Source organism: Colossoma macropomum, unplaced genomic scaffold (genome assembly GCF_904425465.1).
Source record: "Colossoma macropomum unplaced genomic scaffold, Colossoma_macropomum, whole genome shotgun sequence".
Classification (NCBI taxonomy): domain Eukaryota; kingdom Metazoa; phylum Chordata; class Actinopteri; order Characiformes; family Serrasalmidae; genus Colossoma; species Colossoma macropomum.
The window spans coordinates 11,857,849-11,883,872 of NW_023494794.1; the positions used below are offsets into that span (position 1 = coordinate 11,857,849).

General features: G+C 40.9%; 1 protein-coding gene across 2 annotated transcripts; it reads right to left on the minus strand.

The window, feature by feature from the left end:
• Positions 1–479: 479 nt before the first annotated feature.
• On the minus strand, positions 480–24,194 carry tbx3a (T-box transcription factor 3a). 2 transcript variants are annotated; one of them, XM_036580176.1, is made up of 8 exons: positions 24,064–24,194; positions 7,640–8,237; positions 6,498–6,765; positions 5,906–6,052; positions 4,822–4,898; positions 4,091–4,248; positions 2,623–3,254; positions 480–1,587 (listed from the first exon to the last, which is right to left on the minus strand). In XM_036580176.1, the coding sequence occupies exons 2-8, from the start codon at positions 8,035–8,037 to the stop codon at positions 1,150–1,152; spliced, it is 2,118 nt and encodes a 705-aa protein (XP_036436069.1). In that variant the 5' UTR covers positions 8,038–8,237; positions 24,064–24,194; the 3' UTR covers positions 480–1,149. The 2 variants fall into 2 exon arrangements, with proteins under 2 accessions (XP_036436069.1, XP_036436068.1); XM_036580175.1 differs by lacking the exon at positions 24,064–24,194 and having other exon boundaries at positions 7,640–8,559.
• Between the last annotated feature and the right edge of the window lie 1,830 nt (positions 24,195–26,024).

Below are 26,024 nucleotides of genomic sequence, written 5' to 3' on the forward strand. Positions count from 1 at the left end.
CAACAGTAAAAGGAACGATGGCACATGATTGTGTCCGCTAGAAAACCTAGCAGTGCGGGTATACTTTTTTTGGGGTACATTACAATCCATAGAGGGACGTAAATGAGAAAATGTCATAAACAAGGCTAATACCTCACAAACTATTTTTTTTACACAGGTATATCAACAATAAATTAAGGACAGCTCCCCAAGAAGAAACAAACTCCATTATATTTACACGCAATATCCATATGAAATAATTACATAAATATTTTGTAGCTACAGTATATGTCACTATTTACATTATAGTCATTAGAACCATGTCCGTGTTTAGATTCCCTTTTCCCGATTAATCTCAATGCTGGATTCAGTGATGCAGTTCTTGTACCGTGGTAACCTACAGTATAAATGGGTTGAACCAATGTCGCCAGTGTGTTTGCTGACTGATTGGGGCAACTTTTGGACTTCTTATAACATGGCTAAAAACTTTGTCAACCTCATTCTGTTATTTTCTCAAACTGTACTTCCATGAGGTGGAAGTAAACCCGTTATGTAATATTGCAAGCACTGTCTCGCTTTCTATTCTCTATTTGGTGTGTATTTGGTAATCCAAAATAAAATAAAATAAAACTAAAAATAATACAAAAGAAACTGTAAACCGGCAGCTGTGACGTGGTCTTATAACATGCAAACCGCCTGCAGGAACGTCAGGCTTCCAAATCGTTAAGAACTAAACATTTCAAACACAGCAGTCTTTATGAGATAAAGAGATATCCAATAAACTAAGACCCTATGTAGAGTGCATATTAAAGTAATCCATTGTCACCCCAACAAGTTGACATGAAACGTAGGACAGCAGCAGCTTATTTTATCTGACATCCTCAGCCAAGCTGTTCATTTTCAATACTTCTATGGTAGCCTATTCAAATAAGGAGGGGAAAAAGATTCATTGTTGGTGTTTTAATTTAACAACAAAAACGGGAGACATACATACTAAATGGTTTTGCCTTGTGTATTACCAAAGTGCATTTGAAAATCAAACTTTTTTGTTTGTTTGTTTGTTTGTTTTTCCAATGTAGGTCCGTGTTGTAAACCCGCTTTCGCTAGAAGGGCGTCGTCGTACACAATCCGTATGCAGTGTTCGAGGGGGTCACTCGAGCCGCGGTGACCTCACGGGGACACGCTCCGCGCTCTCTCCTGCTTCGATTCGAGTCCACTGACCAGGCGTTGGATGCTCTGCAGCTCGCTGCTCGAGTCCTTCTCGTGCGCCGTTTTGGGCGACAGCGACACGGAGCCCGAGGACATGGTGGACGAGCGGCTGGTCACCTCCGAGGTGGAGTCCAGCGTGGCCGACGCGGGGCTCGAGGCCATGCCGTCCGCCTTCAGGTCGATGGCGCCGCCCCCCACTGGCGGCACGGCGGTGGTGAGCAGCGTGCTGTCCGGCACACCAGGCAGGGAGTACGGGCTGTACCGGAGGCGCGGGCGCACGGCGTTGAGGAACGGGTGACGGTGAACCGAGGAGGAGGCCGCGGAGGAGGCGGCCGCTGCGGCTGCCATATACGTGTAGGGGTAGGGGAAGAGGCCTCCGAAGGGGGACATTGCCAAGCCCTGGATGGAGAAGATGATGTGGAGAGAGATCTTTAGAGCAACAGTCCAGAAAGCAGTGTGCAAACCAACCATCCAAACAAATGCACATTAGATTAGAAGAAAAATTGTCGGTCAGGCAAAACGTGAAGTTTGCTTCTTTAGTTTTGCAACCGAGCTGCGAGGCTAATGCAGCTAACAAGTAATGGCAATCTGCGCTACCACATTAGCTTCAGAGCGCCACTCCAAAACCAAAGAAGTAAACTGACACCAAATATGCCTGGGCTATATTTGTATAAATGTATATAAAATTGGGTAAATTTGATTTTTTGCTAAACCATTGCTGGATATCCTGAAATAATTTCTACATGCCTTAAGTTTGACTGCTGAGTTGTTTTGACTTTTAATTGGAGTGAACTACCACATTACATGGCATTAAAACCTGTACAAACACTGTACTATTCAGCAAAATGAACAAATCGCCGAATCACAGCCTGCTAAAAAGGACAATAGCCCTGTTTCATGCATTCACCTTTTAATTACTGCCAACAAGACATCAAGGCAGTGGCTCTCAAATACACGCACTAAAAACATCAGCACTTTGGTGTTTTGGAAGCCAGAACATTCATTGCCAATTTCCCAGGCATTTGTTACATTTTCCTTTGTGGATATGCTTGCAAATATTTTGGCCAAATATGTTCTCTCAAAAAGGACTTCCATTCATTAAGTTCGGGACTCTTTTAAGCACAACAAGCAAAACGTTAACAACTCTCCAACCATTATTGCTATAATGTCATTATTATAGCCATCTAAAAACAGACTAAACACAGACAGTGCTCTGAATATGCATGTTTTACTGTCGAGTGTAGCATGTTGTCATGATTTATTATCATGGCTATTAAAACACACTCTCAAGTCTCAAGTCTCAGTCACACCTTGACTTATCAAACTTAACGACAAAATCATATAGCCCAGTGGTGTCCATACACTAAATAGTCAGCACGTGAATGGCTAACAAACACTCTCGTCTCGAGCAAAAAGAATGAATGACTCATTTACCTGCGACGCCAAGACGTGTTGCTGCAAATGGAAAGGGAGACCTGGGCCTCCCGTCAGGTTTTGCGACGGTGACGCCATGCTGGCCGTGTCCATGGTGCTGACCCCTCCGGAGGACACGGCCGCCAGTAACGGCCCCATCCCCGCGGCCATGTTGGAAAAGGCGCCTCCCATGTTGAACTGGCCAGGATGCAGGAGGAAGGGGTGGGCGCCGCCCAGGTGGTTGAAGAACTGCTGGCCGGCCAGGCCCGGCGGGAATCCGAAATTGTGCAAGGGGCCCTGGTTTAAGTGCGCGCCGCCATCCGTCTGCACGGTCAGCGGCATATAGCTGTCCTTGCTCAGAGGCCGGGGGTCGTCCGCTTTGCTCTGCTCACGTGCCGGACTTTTGAGATCTTCCGCCGAGCGCGTGGTGCTGGAGATGACCGTGACGGGGCTCTGGCGCGAGTCCGCCCTGCTTTTCTCAGTCCGCAGGCGCGCCGCCGAATCGCCGTCGCCGAACAGGCGGCCTTTGCTGAGCGCGGCCTCGTGCTCCTTGGCGTCGTCGGTGGTGGTGGAGATCTTGCTGGAGTCCGGCCCTTCCTTCACGTGCCCGTCTTTGTCGTCGTCGTCGCTGTCCTCGTCGCTGTCGCAGAAATCTGTGGCAGGAGTTGTGGGAGAAGGAAACATGTCACGTCGGTGTGAGCGTGAAGTTGATGTTCCATCAACATTAGGCTGCTTAACAAGGTTACATCTACTGCTTCAGCTTGTTTCGCGCTTGTTATAACCTTATTAATCAATGGTATAATTAATTAATACAAAACAGTAGCTTGAACAGTAGAAAGTGCTCTCTCTCTCTCTCTCTCTCTCTCTCACACACACACACACACACACACACACACACACACACACACACAGAACCTTCCTAAAGTTTTGGGAAATTGTCTATATTTAACCCACATATTATTATAGGGTTATTAACTTATATTTTCTATGTATGTTTTATTACACACATATTATACAACACACATAAATGTACATACTGTGGAAATTGTATATGTTTAACTGATATTTTATTACAGGTGCAATAACATAATATATATGTTATACATGTTTTGTAACATATGCATTACACATTATAACGTATTTTTATAATAAATTAACTGCAAAGAACGATAAAATGACCTGTAAATATGATGATATAATATTATATAATGATATATAAAATGTTCTGGACGAAAATGAATTGTTTTCTAAGCTACTATCGCCCCATCTTAACTTACTATTTTGCATTACAACAGGCCTGCATTAGAAATTAGACCACTCTCCTTAAACTCATTTGGCCTATACACACACACACTCACACCCACGTGTACAAATATTAGGAGTCATTTGGCATATCGTTAGCTGAGCAAGTAACAGGTAACACAGCCTGTAGCGGTTTGTTATTTGGATAGGGATCAGGGTGGGCTCGGTGGCTGAACATTAAGGCTACCTTTTAAGTTGGGCTGGCCCACAGTGGACACCGCGGGGGACGAGGCCTGGCGAAAGGACTTGAAGGAGGCCTGCTCGCCTGAGGAGTCGTCGGACGTGCCGTTCTCCTTCTTCTGCTGCTCCTCGTACGATCGTATGGATTGCAAAGCCAGCTGTTTCCTGCAGCCCAATCGCGACACACACGTTTAAAACACAACGCTGCTATGCCCTGTTAGCATCACGTGCATTACTCTTCACAACACACACAGTTATTCTATTGATTCAGTTATTAATGCATATAAAGTCTTAAGCACATTACTTAAAGCTATTTATCTTTGTAAAAGGTGTTTTTGCGTGTTAAATCTCCATACAGCATCACAGCAAATGCAAAAAAAATGTAAATACAATATATGTTTTAAAAAAGGAGAAGTTGTCTTATGAACTAGTTTGAAAAACAAAGTTTTGTTCCAGATTTCTCCTCAGTGCCTCCAGATACCGTATAGATGTTTTAAATCCCATCGCCAGCACCCTTGATTTAACGAAGTATTGATAATCCAAACTAATGAACAATAGCTAATAATAATACTGCCACCAGGAGAATAACGAGCATGCATTCGTACAATTAATAATTATTGTATTAATGTTGTTTGTATTTGTTGTAATATGTGTTCAGCAAATAAATACTTATATACGTAGTTTTATAACAATGTATACATTTCCTATATAAATATACATATGTTTTTTTTCTCTCACCTTTTCTCTCTTCTTCCATTGCCAGTATCGCGAAAGCCCTTTGCAAATGGATTGTGGTCGATTTTCAGCTGTGTTATCTAAAATACAACGAAGAATAAACAATGAATTAAAGTAGCCTGTCTGTATATTTATATATTACCCACACGAACTAGTCTGAACAAATCAGTGTGACCACAGACTCTCCGTTTATTTACACATTTAAACATGAGCACTGAACGGCACCTGTGAGCCTAATGATATTTGACCAAAAAAGTGACGCTAATCGCACTTAAGTCTTTTCAAACGAAGAAATTCTGACTGCACGACTCTCTGGACGATGTTTGGCGCAATGGATATCATAGATTTGTTGGTCTACAGGGTTTTTTTGGCCAAGATCACGCCTGTATTGAGTTATTGCTTGGACCTTTTCTCAATTAATTTTTCACAGTGACCTAACCTAGGTGGTCTGGGGAGCTGCTTCCTCCACTCATAAAAAATACGTTTACATTCACAGCTTCGCAACACCCCCACACACTCACCCACCACACACTGCATCTTATTTAGCTCTGACATGCAACAAACTGTTTTGCAGCTAAACTATCAACCTAATGAATAAACAGCTGGTTCACCTGAAACATATTCAGCTCTGGTAGGAATGAAATCACTTTCTCTTAACTATGCTCCCGTCCATAATCTGCTTTCCCTCCCCTTACTTCCCTCTTTCTCTCACTCTCTCCTACACACACACACACACACACACACACACATTGCAGTGCTGGGATAGTTTGCCAAATACTCGACCTCGTGTGATTAAACATAATTAAGATAACCTGTAAGACATACATTCTTGAGATGTCTGCCCATACTCTGAAGGAGGGCTTTTATGATCGTTTGGGTCATACAATGGAGCACAGACTTACTGTGCACAGGAAATCAAAGTGCTCTCAACGATTTCACCATCGCTGTACAGTATATGCAGCTATACTAACACTTTCATTATTGTCAATGCAATAGTATAATGAACTGTAATCCATTAAAAACATGGTGTTGGATTCATAAACAGCAAAAAAACACAGCTCAACACATAAAGCACGTCTTGACCTACCTTGTCGTTTTGGTATGCAGTAACAGCAATGAAATCAGTCTCGGGGAAAACGTAAGTCCTGAATGTGCTGTAAGGGAGCTTCAGAATGTCGTTGGCTCGCACGATGTGAAATCTTGGCTGGTATTTGTGCATGGAGTTCAGAATCGTCTGCAATACAAAGGAGAGCTGCTTTTTAAAGATTTTTACAGTAGCTGACAGATTTACCATGCAAGACCATTCTACCACCAGCACCCCCCCCCCAAACTCCTCATCGTGCTAACAAGCTGAGGCCTAGCAGGCTTCATTCAGCAAAGCTTTTCCACTCGAGTGAAACAGTGAAACGTGAGTAACTTTGGATTCCACTAAAGATAGACATTTCAGTCAAACTTTACAGTATTTAATATACGGGATTTTACTGTATTTGATGTATAATTAAAAAAAGTACTTGGTGTATAAAAAACGTGCCACCAGTTCGTAGGCGTATTAAAAAAAGATAATGAAATAAAAAGTGAATTAATAAACCAGAAGGCCACCACTAACAATAACAACAACATCAACAACAACAACAACAACAATAATAATAATAATAATAATAATAATAAAAGCCACTTACAAATCCATGCTTGTCGGAGATATTGTTCGTCAATTTAAGTTTGTGAAAGTTGACGACTTTGGACATCCACTGCTCGCCAGTGGCCGGACTGTCGGGGTGAATGTACATCCGCTTTGGCATTTCGGGGTCAGCCTTGCCTGCCACCATCCAGCGCGAGTTGTGAAATTTATACCTGCAGTCGTCAGCCGCCACGATATCCATCAACAGAATATATTTGGCTTTCTTATCCAAGCCAGTGCACCTCACTTTAAACGGAGGAAACATTCGCCTGCGAAGAATGAGAAAAAAATAATAAGAATAATAATAAGAAGAAAGTTTTGAATGATCTTCAGTAACCTGTTTGTTTTTCGGGGAAATATCATTAAATATCAATAAACTATTTGAGTTAAACCTAAATGGCCTGCTTATGTGCATGGTAAAAGCATTAAACCATAACAATATTTTGGCTTGAGTAGGCCTAACCCTCATCCTCTACCTGTAGAGCATTCTCAGACTCACAGCACGACCGAGCAAAACAGCAGTTTAAAAGTCAAACGATACCTAATGCATTTCTACTAAATTAAATTCATTCGACGCTAATACAAAGACATCAATGATTAATGTCCTCGAAATATATATATATATATATATATATATATATATTGTTAACTCCACATTAAGGCTGGTGTGATTTTTAACCCTTTAATATTTCCAAGCAAAAGCAAACGTGAACTGTACTGAAAATAAGTCCTTTCTGATAAATTAGGTCTACGCAGTGCCTGAAGCAGTCGTAAAATATGACTGGGTTAAATTGTTGCCATGGGTGAAATCAAACCAACATTTATAGTATAGGCTGGGCTGTGTTTGAACGTTGTAAAGATTACATCGACATGCTAGGTGCCCATATACAGATAATAGCCCACATAATAAAGTCATTCACAACTAAGCCTGGCTTAGCCTAATCTTGTGTGCTGATAAGTGCTGAACGTAAAGAAACCCTGAAAGTCTGAGGCACCCAAAAGTAAAGGAACTCAAATCAATAAATCAATGCAGTCAGTCTCCGTGTCTATTGATAACTCCAATCACGACCATGTCAATTTCTGAACTGGCCCAATTTTTGTTTGTTTGTCCTTTTTTTGACCCCACAATAACTCCATGTTTACCTTCCTGATTTCGTGATAACCATTTCTGTGCCGCACTTGTGGAAGAGTTCCCAAAGCTCCTTGGCTTCGAGGTGCACTTTGGGGTCGTCTTCCACCTCCTCCTCGGGCTCCAGGGTCTTGAGCGGCCTGAGGTGCGCGGCGGCGGCGGCGGCCTGGTGGCCCAGCGACGAGAAGTGCAGGCCGGTCTCGGCGGCGCCCATCAGCTGCTCCATGATGGGCTTCCCCAGCGCGCCCGGCAGCGATAGAGAGCCGCTGGGCGGCAGCGCCAGGGCGGGGAAGAAGGGCGGCTGGTGGCCCAGCATGGCGCTCATGGCAAACTCCGGACCCCGGTGAGGTAAAAACGGGTGGTATGCCATGCTCGATCCTTGTATGACTGGATCTCTCATCAGGAAGCTCATTCAAGGCCAGCTCGCAGATACGTTGTGCCTTGAAGGGAACGGCTTCTACTTTAGCTGCTGCTCGGATGGTCAGAATCCAGTTTTTTTTCAGAAGTTCTCCACAGAAAAAAAAATCCTTCGCAAATCGGTAAGCATCCACCGGCTTCGCTGCGGAGCAGGCGCGTTTCGCTTTATTCGTTAGACGGGTTCCCACGAAGTGGCTGCAAGAGAAAACAAGAAAAGGCCATCCATTAAATCTTCGCTGGTAGAGTTTGTCTTCAGAAGCGTCGGCGTGTGAACGGAAAGCGAGGAGCAGAAGAAGAAGGAGAAGAAAAAGGAGAAGAAAAAAGAAACCAGAGCGATCGCGCGAGTCAGAGCGTTTCTACTTGACGTCCGACATTCTTCCGCACGCGCCTTTTGGGTCTCCTCGGTTCGCGAGTTCGGACTCTTCCTCACGATAATTCCCGAGCTCCGGCCCGATCGAGGCGTGCACCTTCACGCGCGCGGACACTCTCTCCTTCTTGGCCGTTCTGTGCGCACGCACATTTCCGTGAGGGGAGCGCGAGGCGAGGCGAGGCGAGCTGAGCTCCCAGCAGCACACGAGACGCTCCCGCCGCTTCTTCTGAACTCCATAAAGCTCGCTGCGGCGCGGACGTGTCGACGCGTCGCGGGGACGCTCGCCTCGCGTTGATTGGCTCTTTGACGCTTTCGGGACCAATTGTGGGCCTCCGTAGGCGTGGTTTTAACAGGTCGGGTGGAGGGGAGAAGACTTCAGACTTATAAAAAGGTGTTTGGAAAGTCCGCGGCTGCCGCGGGAACGGCGCTGCCTCGCTGCGTGGCGTGTGAACGGTGGCGACGTCATTAGGGATGGAGGGAGTGCGGGGACGGGGGGAGCCGGCGGGAGGAGAGAAAAACTAAAGCGAAGCGAAGCCTCGGCCGCAAGAAATCACTGTCTGCAGCGTCACGGCTAGGGCCCCCCTCTGCTTTGTTTTTCAGCGATTCAAAACACTTTACGAAATAAAATTGACAAAGGTTTAGCAAATGATTAGACTAAATCATTCATTTCAGATAACAACTGCCCAAAATGCACGATTATCACTAAGCAATTTTTTATGCCGATGGTTGAGTAATTTTTTTCTTTAATTATAACACGTATATTTCGTATCTATTAAAATATATTAAACAATGACTGTGTTGGTGCTGGTAATGTCGAATTTTTTTTTTCTTTTCTTTTCTTTTCTTTTCTTTTCTCCCCACCGATTTTTCATTCCAGAATTTGAATACTACCCTTTTGTCGCATTTCTGTTATTGTATCATCATCATCATCATCATCATCATCTTCTACCTTTTTTCTCTCTCCCTTTTGTTCTTTTGGGCGAGTGTATATTTGAAAATTACAGAGCTGCGCGCGCGTCCACTGCACGTTAATGAGTTTTGACTTTGCAATCATTAAATGGGCAGCCGTTCAAGAAATTACCGAATATGCTCGAATTCGGACTTCTTACTGTATTCCTGAACACGTTGAGCGAAACAGAGCTGACTCAGGACTTGGTTCAGATTCTCTTCGGAGACCCCCTCCCCTCGGCGTCCAATTATATTAGTCTATTCTATTCTTAATATTCTGACCAGCATCTGTTTACACACGCAGACCTGATCCACAGCTAGAATGTCACAAACGCTGTTTGAACTGGTACGCAGCGACTATATCCAATTTCTGCAAACTCAAGTCGAGGTTAGGTTGTGTGCACATGACAAGTTTTCTGTTTAACGTTGGAGACAAGCACACATGGCCGGATTCATTTGCACGTAAATAACAGCTGGTTGTGGCTAGTCGTTTGAGTTGAGAGGCAAAATTGGACGATGACCTAAACATTCTCTCTTGCTCCACAAGAGGCGGTTTTCATGCCGAGGCTACTTTGCAGATAGCACTCATCAAACCAGGGCCCTCTCATATCACAAACTAACCCTACACATTTAAAAAACATGGTTCTTTCAGGTTATTTAGTAAATGCAGTGGTTCTATTTAGTAACATGAGTTGTAGAACCATTTGCAGTGCTAAAATGGTTCTTTGCATGGTAAATTGCTTCTTTAGATTGATGGAGAATGTGGTGTACATGGTTCTGTATAGAACCAATTTGAAAATGGTTCTATATAGCATCAATTACAAAAGCAGAACAATATTAATAATGTAAGTTTAAAAATCCTTCACTTTTGTAAAGGTTCTAGAAAGCAAAAATGGTATTGATTGGTATAAAAGCTTATAATTTAACCTTTGAAACGTTCTTCACCCTCACTAATTTTCAGCCATCCTTATTTAGGGATCCAAGTGTGGCTCTGCTATGGTATCACTCAAAGAACCCTTTGTGGTACCTTTTTTTAGAGTACAAAGAACCATTTTAAGGATGTATTGTGTATATTCACTCTTACGCTTTTCATACTTTTCTTATTTTTTACAAGTATGTCTTCAGAGAAACAATTACCAAATACAAGTTCAAAAACTGCACTAACACAATTGGAATGAAATGCATCGCTGTAATAGTTCCTGTTATCTTTGACGGCTACTTTACTGGCCTTCCAGAGAAGTTTACTTGCAACATTGTATGCAAACTTGACCACACATGCGGTGAGGAATACAGCCTTCTTCGTCTGTGTAGCTGTGTTTGTTTGTGACCTCTAGCCTGTTGTAATTTCATGGCTATTCTTTAGACATCTACCCCTATTAGCAGAACATTCCAATTTAGCAGGAGGTGTCACATGGAAGTGTTGACATAGCAGCACCCTCTCATTTTCAACATCCACCAGGCTTAATTAAGTAAACAACCCTCAGAGAATGGTCAATACACTGTCCAAAGTTTTACAGGGTTAAGGCTCTCTGGACTCTGAGTGGTTATAAAATACCAAGCCCAACAAGGCTGATTGATGAGAACTGGTTGTCGATGTTCCATATATCTGTGCTGATGCATGCATATAAAAAATCCCCCCACATCCTCTGTATTTAGAAAAAGTATAAGACTTGGTAATTAATAAATATGCATAGCATGTAAACATCAGCATGTCCAAGATTTGCAACATTCCATACTAGTTCCTGACCTAAAATTTTGTTAATTTCTTCATTTGCATACTTATATGCATTTGTTTTTCTCCATGCTGGCTTTAGTTCTCAAGATCTCACCCTTCTGTATAATTCTGTCTCACACGAGCTGGAAAGACTGGTCTCAGTAACCAAATTTGGTCATTTTACATATCACTAGGTAGTTTGATTTAACACATATTTGGATAATTAACTTCCATTTCTCAACAAATTGAGTAGTGTGTTCTTTAAAATTCAACAAACTCTTAACTAAAGGTTCCTAAATGGTTCTTGGCTTGGACCTACTGCTTAGGAAAATCCTTTGATTCGTATAGAACCTTATATTATGTGGAGGTCCCTAAAGTTTAAAAGACCCCACATGATGTTCTTTAAGGTTCTAAAAGGTTCTATATTGCACATATCATTTGTAAACATCTTAAGAAATCACCTACTGAAAGTTTCCTCAGGGAGCCAAAAGTGGTTCTCTTAGGTCATCGCTCCAAAAAACAGATTTGGCAGCTTTATTTTTATCAGTGCTCACTATTGTTTAATGATTTTGTAGAGATTTCCAAAGAACCTTTCAGTGGATGGTTCTTTAGGGAATATTTTTTATAAATTAAATATATAAGGATGAAGAACCTTTTAAAAGTTAACATAACCTCCACACTATGGAAAGGCTCAGGGAAGAAGCAGAAGAATAGACTATTAACGGAGGTTCCGGGCTTTGGCCTACTGTTCTAGACAAATTATTTAATTGGTACAGGTATGTACTTTGGTTGTTTATAAATGTTAAAGAATCACCATACAATGTAAAGGTTCCTTATCGCATATCTTTTGAAAGGTTCTTCAGAAAACCAAAAGTGGTTCTTTGATGTCATGGCTCCAAAGAAACCTTTTTTTCATCTTTTTTGAAAGAGTGCTTGCTATTGTAGCTGGATTATACCGGAATAATTATGAGCTACAATGGCAAATGCAAGAAGACTATGCAAGTCAGTAATGGATGAATGATCAGGAGGCATCACACTAGACATCAGAGCAGGTGGGTCAATAAGGAATGGGCTGTGAGTTATGGTCTCTGTAAAGTCACACATGTACACTGTGACTTGTGTGTACCACCCCCCCATTGACATCCACTTCATCGTCTTGTCTCTAAGACATTGTAATGACAGATGCTTTGTGAGTGCTTAGCCCTACCCGCATCTCCTTTACTTAAAGCATATCAATAATTGGGCACTGATTAATGGGCATTCCAAATGTAAATGGAGACATTGCAGTGAAGCTGTCCACAGCACTGCCTGCAACATGATTCACTTTACCTGTCAATGATTCAGACCTGTCTGTCATTTTTATGCGAGTCCTCTCATGCTTTCATCACTTTGTGCAATAACTTGTTACAAGTATTGATGAAAACTATTTTAGTTAATTAGGGGATGTGTTCATTGACTTCTTTTCAAAGAGATCCATTGAGGTCTAAGAGATGTACATGGCTAAATAGAGGCGGGGAAAGCCCACTCAAGCCCACAGTTGACTCAAGTTGACTCAAGTTCTTCTTATTTTAAATTACTTTTAGGCACTCTGGCTCAGAAGGCGAGCATGAAACCTTCCCTTTTTGATTATGTGACATTTGAAACTTTCAATGAATTTATTAATATACTAAATAATTATGCTTTTTTATTTTAGACAGCAGAATAGCAGGACACAGTGCTGTCCAAACTTCTTATGTGTGGACTACTTCTATGGGTGGATCGCGCTAAGATGATTGGCCTCCAACTGTGCAGTGCCTACTACAGCTTGTGGTACTTGAACATGTATGTACATTGAAGGGGAATTCTTCAGATTTTTCAAAGTTTCTCAATAATTATATAGTTAAGATGTAAACGAAGTCATTCAGAGTGGTTTGATGTAAAATGATTAGTTCTGGAGAGTCATAATTGTTCATAGTGATGGTGATAGAAACCAGACATCTGAAGAGGTTAACACCTCTGAAAAAAGTCCCCAAATAGAACTTTTTTTTTAAATTACCACTTTTTTTTTTTTTACCATTATCAACATTGCATATATAAACTCAGAAGATGTGTAGGCTTACTGTTTTGAATAGTAAATAAAATGGCTATAATTGCATTGTTGACATCACAAGATCTGGTTCTTATCACCACCACTGTCAAGAAATCCCCAGCTCATATCAAACTAATCAAAAATCTGTATTCCCTGTATAGGCCACTTGTGTTTATAAGATATCTCAATCTGGACTCTTATGTTATGACCCAGATACTTAGCTGCTTTTTTTTTTTCTAAACAAGGGCAGCTGGACATACATATTTTCTGTGATAGCTCTGTGTCAGTTGATGCTAATCTGCAAGTCAGTTGGCACTGAATCAGGAGCCCCTCCTTTCACAGTCCAGAAGGTGGCACATGCCAGACTAGGAGGGCATGCCTATATCAGTTAATATGTGCCACAGAGTCATCTTGAGTTACACTGGTTTGGTATTTATGTGACAGACACCTTTGAAATGGAGACTTGAAAGAGACTGTTAAGGAGACCACTGCTCTATGGCTTTTTCAATGACAGATTTGTTGATTGCTGTGTTGCAAAAGTATAGTCCTTTACCAATAATCTCTTTCCCAAAGTTCCAGGTTTATCATCCGTTTCAGCCATCGAGCAACTCCCTTTTCAAACCGTAAACATAAATGCCACCAGTTATGCTCAGAACCTTGCTGATAAATGAACAATGTTTTTGATCCCAGTGCCTCAGGAACCAAAACACAAAGATCTGGGGTTCATTTGTTAGCATGGTAACCCTAATTATAACAGCAAGCATACACAGTGGTGCATTTTTGTCTGCTAATTGTATGCTTCCATTCCATGTGCTCTATACCATAGGTTCAAATGGCTGTGTTTATTATGCAGGATAGAGGATCATACCACCTATATGTTTAGTCTGCATTCAATTGGAGGAGCAGCAGACCCTTATACTGTTCCAGGTAATGACTTAATGCTGCAAACTTGTTCACAGTGCCAAGTGCCCCTTTATTCGTTTTAAGAGAAAATCTTGGGCCTCTTGTTGTTTCCTTGTCTGGAGGCCATATGACCTGGCAATGGGACAGGGCTAGAGCTAGAGGGCATGCTAGATACAATACATGTGAGCCCGATGTATGCTCAAGTTAGCCTAATTCTCAGTAGTAAATAATATAATCAAAAATAATGGAAGATTTTTAGATCAGCAGCCAAATGCCAGTGTCTCTCAGAGCTCACCAGCTCATCTATTATGTTTGAACCTAAAGAAGCTTTGGTTTCCAAAATACAGTGATGCAAGACTTCTTATTTGTTATCTTTTTATGGGTCTGAGACTCACTGCCATTTTATATATAGGTAAGGTATTCACTTTACTTCTAATAATGATGATATATGCTTGTTTTGTGTGCCCCCCCACCCCATTTCTCTCTCTCCAGACAAAATAGAATGACACCTTTTTATATTTTGCTTAGAATTGTTTCTCTAACAGGCTCAAAGAAAATGAATTCTGGGTTTGTTGCTAATGCCAGTGTGTTTTATCATCACTCATATTTTCACTTTCAGCAAATTTCCTCTGAGTTAAGGGCTTGATGAGTGTATTACGACTCTCAAATGGTGCAAATTACCATGTATTTTTCAAGAAAGAAGGCCAAACCTTCTGCTCCAATTTCATGTGCCATAAAATCCTCTGCAAGCCTAATGTTTCAAAAAATTCCCTTGTTCCAAAATAAAAAATAAATAAATAAAAAAACTTTTATATACAGATAAGGCCTAGTGGTGACTTGCATAAACATTTCAGTGATTTTTTCCTTAAGTTTTCCCTTTATCTTAAAGCTGTGTAAAATCCAAGCAACTTCAGGGGGGTTAAGTGGAAAGTGAAAAAAAAGTATACTGAGTTTTAGACCCTAATTTCAAGCGTCAGCACTTACGTTTTGAGAATTGCAAAATTGAAATGTAAAATTACAGGTTATATTCCTTAAACATTTAACTAATCTGTTTCTGTGGCAAGATTTCATCAGTATTGATGTGCAGTTCTGAAGAGGCTAGTTTTGACATATTTACAGGCTTTATTTATCATAGCAGTAGTATTAACTATTGTACTCTGTCTTCATTGCTCTGACTCAAACGTCCCCCACTGGTTCTGCTAGCAACTTGGACGGTGTTCGCTTGTCATGTCACAGGAAAACTGAAGTCACTTCCATACATTTTCTCTCTGAATGCTAAGTCTGTTATTTGGAAACTGGACATACTCTCTTATCATATGGCCTGAATCGTGTGTGGCTGCGAATAAAGTTGTCCAGCGACATTTGAAACTTCTGTTCAGTCTCATACTGAAAATAGCGGCTCTGCAGGCAAGTAGGAGCGAGTAAGATGCGGTTGGCAGTAACTTTCATTCACTGAAATTCCCACAGATGTTTTGCATAAAGGCGTTGTGCAGGCATGGGGGTTGGGTGGGGTTGGAGGGGGGGCATTGCTGGAGCTTCGGCTGAGTCTGCTTGGATGGAGCTTTTCTCGGCACCTGAATGTTTCAAGTGGTAAATATAAACACGAGCTGTAAAGTCGCCCGAGTTTTCCAACAGACTGGAGATTTTAAGGAGGTGCTGAGCAGGCCTGACCCTTTTTGCGTCTAGTTCTTCTTCTCTGGATAGACTTTCTCTTTGCTTTAATTTGTAAAATTGAAGGCGGATAGAAGTGCCCTCTTTACAATATTTACTGATAGTCTTTCTGGGCGTCCTTATTTTAGTCGAAGTCGCTATTTAATATTTAATAAGTGAACAATCCCGACACAAAACTCCACACTCAACACCAAACTCGGACGTAGCTCTTCCAAGTTTCGATCAACTGGGCAGACACACGCCCCACACACACACACACCACACACACACACTCCTAATTCAGCTAAGCAATTAAAATCCGATTAGAAAACATCTTGGTTTTCAGACCAAGGCAGTGAAAAGCCCATAACCTTTCAGCGCCGGGGTCATACCCTAATAAGATCCATTGCCCACACCGAGGCTGCAGACCTTCACAAATGCTCCTGGCGACCGACCGTGACCCGGAGACCCCATTTGACACACATTACATATTAATTGCTCACTGTATCAAAAAGAAGGTGGTATTCCAGTTAATTAGTCGAGAAATGAATAAGTTTAAATATTATAGGGTGTGCAACCCCCACCCCCTCTGCCACAGCCCCCTTTGGTTTGTTAGTGGGGATTTGGGGTGGATCAGCTTTTGTCTGTGTCAAATGAGAAGTGAGTAGCGTGGTGCCCATGTACAGTGTCGTTTTGGGAACTGGCGACAGCTCCGGTCCATGGGAAAAAAAAAACTTAAAGGAGCTCATTATCTCATTTCTCTCGCCATCTTTGGGGAGCCAGCCCTAATCAAGAGTGGCACAAACCCGCATAGTTTTCGCCTGCCTTGCGCAAATTTGCGCGCTTGCTCTCTCTCTCTCTCTCTCTCTCTCTCTCTCTCTGTCTCTCTCTCTTTATATATATATATATATATATATATATATATATATATATATATATATATATATATCGTTATTTAGGTGTTAAACGTCTTTATATTTTGTTGCATTACTCGAAAGTTACTGAGTAATGTTCAAGTTTAAAAAATATTCGTTTCAGTCTGGGTTGCAAATTTAAAATTCCAGAATTACTTTGTTATTGTTGTAGCTGTTGATTTTTCTTTTCTTTTTTTTGCTCACAAATCTAACCTGTTGCTTTCTTACTTATCCTCCCTTTTTCTCGTGTCATACTTCACTTTTAATCATGCTTTGTTTCTGGTTTTTCTTTCTTAAATAATATTGTTAAGCACTGTAATGAATAGCAGCACTAAGTCTTCATAAAGCGGAGCACCACGTTTCAAATTAACATTCTCACACCGAAACAAGGATACAAACATACTACACAATGTTGACCACAGAGCTGATAAGTGTTGTTGCAGTGCAAGTTTTTTTTTTTCAACAAAGCCGCCAAACTGGCACCGTCAGCAACGCTGAGCAGTAAGTTACGAATTTCAAATGATACCATCTCAAAAATGAATTCTTACACCCCAATCAAACGTAGCCTAAAGACTATTCAAGAGATTTACACCTGCCCGTGGTGCCTAATCACACACACACACACACACACACACACAGCCTCGTAGCCTCGTAGCCTACTGGAGCCAGGTTGTCTGGAACCCGTGAGCCACTTTCGCTCTAAATCCGGATTAAACGCGACGAAAACGACCAAAACGCTGCTCTCGCTCTCTCTCTCTGTCTCTCTCTCTGTCTCTCTCTCTCTCTCTCTCTCTCTCTCTCTCTGTCTCTCTCTCTCTCTCTCTCTCTCTCTCTCTCTCTCTCTGTTTCTCGCTCTTTCTCTTTCTAGGCAAAAAACCCGAAACAACTTAAACAGTAACCCCAAAGCCGCGAGTGGTTCCGTACTTTGTCGGTCCATTACTTTTCTTTCTCTCTCTCACTATCTCTCTCTCTCTCTCTCTCTCTCTCTCTCTCTCTCTCTCTCTCTCTCTCTCTCTCGTGTGTGTGTGTGTGTGTGTGTGTGTGTGCGTTCACGGCTCTCCCTCCTCCGTCTCCGCCCCGCAGCGCGAGCACCAAACGCTTTCCTCGTCATGGCTCGGAGATTAAGGGAAGTCCAGTCCGCGGCGGCTGACCGGGCTGATGACCAGCACCGGCCGGATTTTAAAAAAGGCCGAATGGACAGTCAGAACTAGTGCAGTGATGCACAGTCTTATTCCGCGGCGAGGGAGCACGTGACTCTTCACCGCCAGCCTCAGAACTGAGGTGTAATATTCTGAAATGGAAATGTATCACTCTTCAAAAGCTCAACAGGCTCCAGCAAACTTTTCACAAATTATATGATTTTTTTGCATTTCCTATTTATATATTTAACTGTATAATTTGACCCTTTTGCACTTGTTTAATGGGAAATTTAAAGAAGTGCAATCCTAAATTTTTATACGTTACAGAAATAGAATTTTAACTATATTTGGTGTCGTACTTCTAATAGTAATGTGAGTGAGATTCATAAGGGATTATTTTTTTTTCATAATATATTTTTGTAGATACTATTCACTATAAAGTTGTGGAATTTCTTGTTTTCTACTTCTAATGATTGTCATTCTAAAACCCTGTTGAACATACATGTCACATCGTATTAAAGCATGTAGAGGTTAAAACTGTTACTCTTCACTGTTCTGCGCTAAAATGGAGGCTGATATTCTGCAACTCAGATGTTGGAGGAAGAAAACAGACAGAGTCTTCTATCCAAACGCCCGCTGGATGCCAAATGGGCTAAATGATTAAGCCAACAGATTGCTTGGGCTGGAGGAGCTGAGAGGGCTTCTGCGCCGATTGATTATGAGTTTTTATTAGGTTACGTGTCTGTGCGGACGCCACTAATGGAGGAATTTTCACTGTAATTTAATTGCAACGAAATATTTCATCCTTTCGCCCAACGTGACACGAAAAAAGAGCAGCACGCGGCCTTCTAATGAGCACAGTCATAGCGTGATAGGTCAGTTATAACATGCTAAGTTATATATTTGACCGTAAGGTGCTCTTGTTTCTTCACGGGAACTTCTAGATGAATGTTGAATTTGTAACTCTAGGCTCTACTAATACTGTCCAAACTACTGGACTCTACAGATGGTCAGGTGCGCTCTAAATGCCTGTCCATCTTTTCAGGGGGTTCGGTGAGGGGTCAGTCCTCAAATCCTTTAACGCAGTGAAAACAATTAGCGGGATTAGAATGAACACGGAAAGGCCATTAACTCATTACACAGCCAGACTGTAATCCTGTAGAAGTTCAGCCTTCGTTAACAAAGCAAAATACATGTTGACATCTATCTCCTTACCATACGATGGAAACATCCACATAACAACAACAACAACAACAACAACAACAACAATAATAATAATAATAATAATAATAATAATAATAAAACATGTAAATATTTAAATAAATAAATAATAGGCAAACTACAGACTGTTCTCTTGGATAGTAGCAAATTAAAAAACAGCACACATTATAAATTTCTAAAAGTTTAAAAATAATTAGTATTTTATACATTTCTTTCAATACATATTTGTATATTTGTACATTTGTAATTTGCTCGAACGTTTATGTATTTTTTTAGACGTTGAAAAATTACAAATTAATTACAAAAAAATGGAATTAGAGACTTCAAAATAATTAAACAGTTACTTTGATACCTGCACAGCACCTTCAATGTATGACAGTATATATATATATATATATATATATATATATATATATATATATTGCTGTCATAAATTGAACGTTTACGTATATGTACCTATGTATAAAGTTTTAGCAAATGTCCAACCACATTTTAAGTTGCAATTATCGTATATTTGCTAAATTTAACATATTGGGGAAAAATGTCAATTGTAGGTAAAACATATCATTTGAGCGAGGTGTTCAAACTTCTGCACAATTTTGTACATGTGTACCTATCTATCTATCTATCTATCTATCTATCTATCTATCTATCTACCTATATCTGTCTGTCTATCTGTGTCTCTCTATCTCTCTCTCTCTCTCTCTCTCTCTCTCTCTATATATATATATATATAAAACATTTATTCATCAGTGAGTCATTTGCCAAATGCAGTGTGTCATATGCATTTCTTAAAAGTTTTGTAAAAGAGGAAAGAGCGCTTAGCAACAGTGGGTGACATTTTTACATTCACTAGTCGAGGTTTTGTCCTTGTTTACTGTGCTAGCACTGACAGTACGTGGTGGTAACAGTGTACAGTTTAGATGGTGGTTCCCAGCCTCGTTGCCCTCAGAAGCATTTCATGCTCTGCGTGAACATAATTCACTTTGACATGGAACCGGCAGTGTGGAAGTCTCTGATGTCTCCCCGTAATTATAATGCATCAACAAGTTTCTCTCCTATTTGAGAAGCCCTATGTGCTGATATATAGCTTGTTTGTGCCAGATCTCCAGATTGGTTGACAGTCACCTTTCCTTGACCTTTTGCTGACATTTCCCAACATATATGGCACGCGCTGCATTTTACCACTTAGCCATTGCTATTAATTGCTTTCATTTTACAAAAAAAGGCTCCAAAAAGGCAAAGACATGGCTTTGTGCCTGTTTTTTAACATTATCCCTCCTTACTGTGGAATTTTAACACACACAAAATAACGGTGCAATGTTATTTCCCAAAAATGTGACTTCATTCACGAGAAAGGATGGTTTACTGACCGGGCCGGTGCACGGGGGCATGGGGGGCGAGGTTGGGGTGGGGGGGTGGTCAGACCACTAGGCCTGAGGCGGCTCAAAGACGGGGGACACTGAACTGCATATGCAAAAGTTAGATAAACGAATAGGTCTTATATGGAATGACTAAATAAATGAAATAAAAGTCCCTCAGCCTATACACTGCCACTACATTTAAAAAAGAATAAAACCAAAAGTGTGCAGGAATTCAGTTGTAGAGGAAATAACAGGCTATTGCACTTAATTAAAAGAGAATTAATATTTTTGTTTACATTACATTTTTTCCCAGCTCTGTTCACAGCGCACATAGACAAACATGAGCTGTTTATTGGAGTTTTTTTCGCAGGTCTCGCATTTTTCGTCATTATTTTTTTTTTTGTCTTATCGTCATGTAATCGGGGATGGGGGTGGTGGGTGGTGGAGGGCTTCTAAAGACACTTGTCCCCAGAGGCCCCGCGAGACCGTGATCCGTCCCTGTCCACGCAGACATCATTTAAGCGATGTAGGTCTTTTTCAGAGAGTGAGCTTCTGGTTATGGTTCGTTCATTCATTCATTCATTCATGCATTCAATTACGCACTTAATTGAGTTTTATATCTAGAGTATATTTTGCATGTGCACTACAATGGATTTTTTAAACTGGAGAAATAGGGAGATATTCCATCTCAGAGAGGCCAGTGTGGGGATACAGAGAGCACAAAGAAAGCACTGATTCTCTAAAGAGGCCTGCCGCTGCCTGACAATGCCCAGGTCCACTGCCTCCAATAAAAAAACATTAGGAAGAAAGGAGGAGGAAAAAAAAAACACCAAATGAGATTTGTTGTCGAATCCGGCGAGGGACATCAATGCTAAATTAATTTCTGCTTGTTGGATTTGGAAGACATTGTATGGCGAGCAATCCAGAGAGAATAGACGAGCTTATCAAGAAGGTCTGGGGAATACTGATGCTCGGATGAGTCTTAGATTAGTGTTTTTGATAAGACTTGCTGTTTATTTTATTTTTTCATCTCCTGTCTTTATTTTTATTTGTGTTCGGCTTTGCTGGCCGGACAGATGATGAAAAAATAGTCAGACATCGTTTTCAATTCAAAGTAGGCCTATCACGTATTGTGTTTAACTGTGTGTACTTGTATAAGTATTTACCTATTGATGTATTTATACAAGTATAATACATGAACATTATTTTTTTCAATTTTAATATATATAACAAAACCTGCTGTATAATATTTTGTGAATCCCATTCTTAGCGCAGATAATACTTGTTGATCATTACGAACATAATGATCTGGGTTAAGTCGGATTAACGTGTTATTTTCTCTCGCGTAATTCGTACGTGATGAGCAGCTTTAAAGCTGTGCTTCGGTCGTGCTTGAGCTTTTTTTTTCTTGTAAAAAGTCGACGCCTCCGTGATTGGTGCTGTAACGAGGTAGTCTGAAGAAATGAAGCATTCATTTAGCTCAGCGCTGCTTTTAACTTCGTATGTGACTAAACCCAAAGCTCCACGTGGTCTTTGTGCTTCTTTACCACTTACAAAGAAAAACAACACACATGGTTAGACAAGTATTCAAATTATAAAAAAAGTTCCTGAGTGATTCAGTGTTACAGTTACAGACCACTACAAGTTAAACCAATGACCAAAAAACAAAAACAAAAAAAAAAAACACTGAGCTTTCCACGACGCCACAGACCATTACATACAGCAGCCCTCTGCTTATTTGCATATTTTTTTTCAGTACAGTCAGTTTTATTTGTAAATTGTTTTAAATACAGTCTTCAGTTTCCGCTTTCATGTCACACCACAGGACTTTCACCAGCTGACCTAATTAGGTTAATTACGGTCTGCGATATAATGAAGTCTTCTCCTCTGCCCGTGACATTTATTCGAAGGCGTTTTCCAGGGTGTTTCATGGACAACTGTTGTGTTCTACACCGCTGTCCATTGCGAAACGTTAGATTTAATTGTCATTCCTTCCACCGCAGTCATAGTAGCAACGAGGACATTTGAATTTACTGCTTCTGTGCTGAGGACCTTCTCAGTGTCAGTAGGTTACACAAACCACATGGTTGGTGTGACCAGAAACATGAGCCAGACATCATTCCTGAAGCTTGTCCCTTTGGGTGAGGGGAGGGGGTGCTGGTTGCGAGATATGGACATGTAACTTTGCCATTTGTTGAGCCCATCTGTGTGTCTGCTGTATGAATTGCAGCATGAAATATTCAAGGTCCAGTGAAAATTGATCTGATGATCTGAGTAAAGACACCCCCCCTCCCCAAACCCTCTGCCTCCTTTCTCTTAGGCCATCCAACTCACTAATCACCAACCAAACAAGCAGACATTTGGCATCCATGAGTGACCAAGCAGTGCAAAAGAGCCGAATCAAGGTTCTTAGAAAATGGACCTGTGACACATACTGACAGTGTCCCACTTCCAGTGACTGTGCACATAAATATGGATTTTTTTTTTGCCCCAAATATGAATTGGGTTTTGTATCATTATCTCTAGTATCATCAGCATGTTAGCTGCTTTCAAAAAATGTAGAATGAACTGCATGTATGGGTGCAATAAAGTATTGTCATGTTTACTGCTGTTTGACTACACTATTCTGTTGTCACCGATACATTTTAACATCAAAAATACAGTACAGTGCAAAAGTCAGAGACCATCTTCCTTTTCTTTAATTTCCAGTCAAAATGGCTACTAAGCAGAATTATTGTGTTTTATTCATTTAATGTTTCTGATGAGATTAAATATATCCGACTTACATAAGGAAGGGGATAGTAAAAAAGTGGAAAAGCAGGAGTTTCCAAAACTGGAGTTATTAAAAGATTTTATCCAAAGACCTCCTAACAACCGTGTGATAGACCACCAAATCTGTTAGTCTGTCAGATAAACCTAAAGCTTTCTTATCTGAGAGACATGAGGAAATTAAGGTCCACTTTTGCTTTAGTCCACAGGTGTTTCTGTCCATTCTTCCACTGTGAGAGGACAACTCAATGCTATGGGCCAGAAAGGATGTGTAGCTGTCAAGAAGCTCTTGCTGAGAAAAGGAAACAGGGAAAAAAAGAAGCTGCTCACGTTCTCAGAACTATGGACTGACCACCCCAGAGCCCAGACCTTGACATCAGTGAATGTGTTGTTTGGGATTACCGAAAAAGCAACCAACTTCGACGACTGAACTTTGGAGGTGTGGAAAAATATCCCTGCATTTCTTTGAAAACTTGAAAACAAGTCTCCTTAAAAGAATGGAATAAAGGCAAAGGGTGAACACACTAAATACTAAAAAAAATATAATATGTTTAGTTATTGAGGTTTGTAATTTTCTGTCAAATATAATTTCCCTGCTTTATTTCCTGATGCTGAAAAATGAAGAACTTATAGTTAATGTCTGCTTGACTGGACATTAAAGAGTAAAGGTGATGTTTGCACAGTACTGTACAGATTAAACTTCGACAACATCTTAACATACTATGATATAGATATGCTGAAGCACACCAAGACACACATGTGCATGTTAGTACATACGCAGACTAACTCAACAGTGCCCCAAGCCCTCTGGCAGCGCAGACTGGCCCCTGAATCAAAGAGCTTATTTCCATGAGCCTATTTCACCTGTGTTTCTATAACGTAGCTCTAAGACACAAAAACGCAGAAGGTAGCTCCTCCTTCATCTTGCACACCAAACATACAAATTCTATTGTCCACCTACCCACTGTTACGTGCTCCTTGAAGTGTCTGCAGTCCTCCACCTTACCTTCGGAGTGCGCAAGGCACTGCACCCGCACTGCAGGCAAAACAATCTGAGGAAACTGGGAACAATCATAGGCAGGCTCCAGCGAGCTGCCATAAAAAAGCACACGGTTCCTCGCATCCAGTCCACTCTGTGGCCTGATGAAAGATCAATGGCAAGACAGGGCTGCTACTGCACCCTCCAGAGCAGCAGGAAGCAACCTAATAAAAAAAAGAGGGAAAAGCCTCTTTTGTGTGGCAAAGATGTTTTACAAAACATAGCTAATAAATCAAGAAGATGTCTGATGAAATACTGGCTTGTGTATTGTACTGTCTAAGATGGGAGGCCATGTCTAAGCAAAGTTTCTATATAACTCAATGGATGAAACATTAGAACTGTTCCTTTTTGTATGTGAGAAGTGTTGGTCAGATTGTTGCAGTGGCCAGCGCAAACATGCAGCGGCAGACAAACAAATTAAGTTACCTCTGGGCTGCTACTGCTGGCAGACGCATGGCCCCGTTGCTTCAGCCTACAAAGAGGAGGGGTGGATGAGATCCCCTACACAGCTTGCACACTTTGGTGTGGGCAGCGGGCAGTACTGCTCCTGCTGGATGGAATGTGCTACTGTGGGGAATTTGGGAAGCTGTCTTTACCCCTTCGCAGGGGAGTGTCGCAAAACAAACCTCAAAAAAAAACAAAAAAAAACAAAAAAACACCTAAGCCCACCACTCAGCACCACTCAATGTGTCCACATCACGGCTTATGGATTCAGCATGAATACACCTGTTAAATGAAGCCTGCCACATTACAGAGCTCCAGACAAGTCACAATCGACCTCTCAACATACCTGTCCAGTGCCCAAATAACGATGTTATCAGAACTGTGGAGGAGCTCGACACTTTGGGTTGATCCCTGTGAAAGCACAACCTAAACCAACAGAATGTTACAATTATTCTTCACCCACTTCCACCAGCCGAAATCCCACTGTAACCGATCCACAATATTTCTGTTCTATGGTTGTAGAGCAGGACATATTTATTTGTAAAGTCCGTGGAGAGGCGACTATAATCTTTAGATTGCATTCCTGTGTGCTTTGCAACAAGTCCTTTGCGGCAGTATGTCAGGGTGAAGAACAGATTTTGTCAGGTGGAGACGGGGGGCTCAGAAGTTCATGCGCAGTTCAAGCAAGAGCATTCCACACAGTCTTTACATTTCCATTCAACCCCAGTGTTGCCCCCAACTCGTCCTGGTTACACACATACAACACAATGGTTAGACTTAAGAAGACTGACTTCTCCTTTAAAGACCACAGTGTCAGTGCTTTCTATTTCCCTTCATTCACTTCTGTTCTCTGTATTGAGAGACAGAATATGTTAGAAGGCGATGAAGCAAATGTAATTGCAAAACTACGGTGTGCTGCATTTATTAATTAAGATAATTTATTTGCTTATTTGTTTTTGGTTTATAAAATTGCTTAATGTCAATAAATGACTAGAAAAGTGCTGAAAACAACAGATAACAGATAATGAATTATGTTTATTCACAGAAATGACTAAAATATATTATACAATAAAATATTATGAGAGCATTAAAAAAGTTCCCAGATTTTTGCAGCTTTCTATTCATTTATCACAACAAATGTTGTCTTTTGGAAGTAGTTTGGACAGAGCCTGGGGCACAGAAAGCAAATACGAGTTAAAAAAAAGAATGAATACAGACATTACATAATATTGTACTGTGCAAAAGTCATCAAACACCCTTTGTTTATTTCATTTTCAGTCAAAATGGCCATCAAGTACAACTTATTCATTTTACAGGAGATATTCTAAAGAAGATTAGATATCAAATTCTTTAAAGATTTGAAAAGTCAAAGGAAAATAAGGGAAAAAGCATAAAATCAGGATTTTAAAAAATATTAAAAGATGTTACAGACAGTGCAA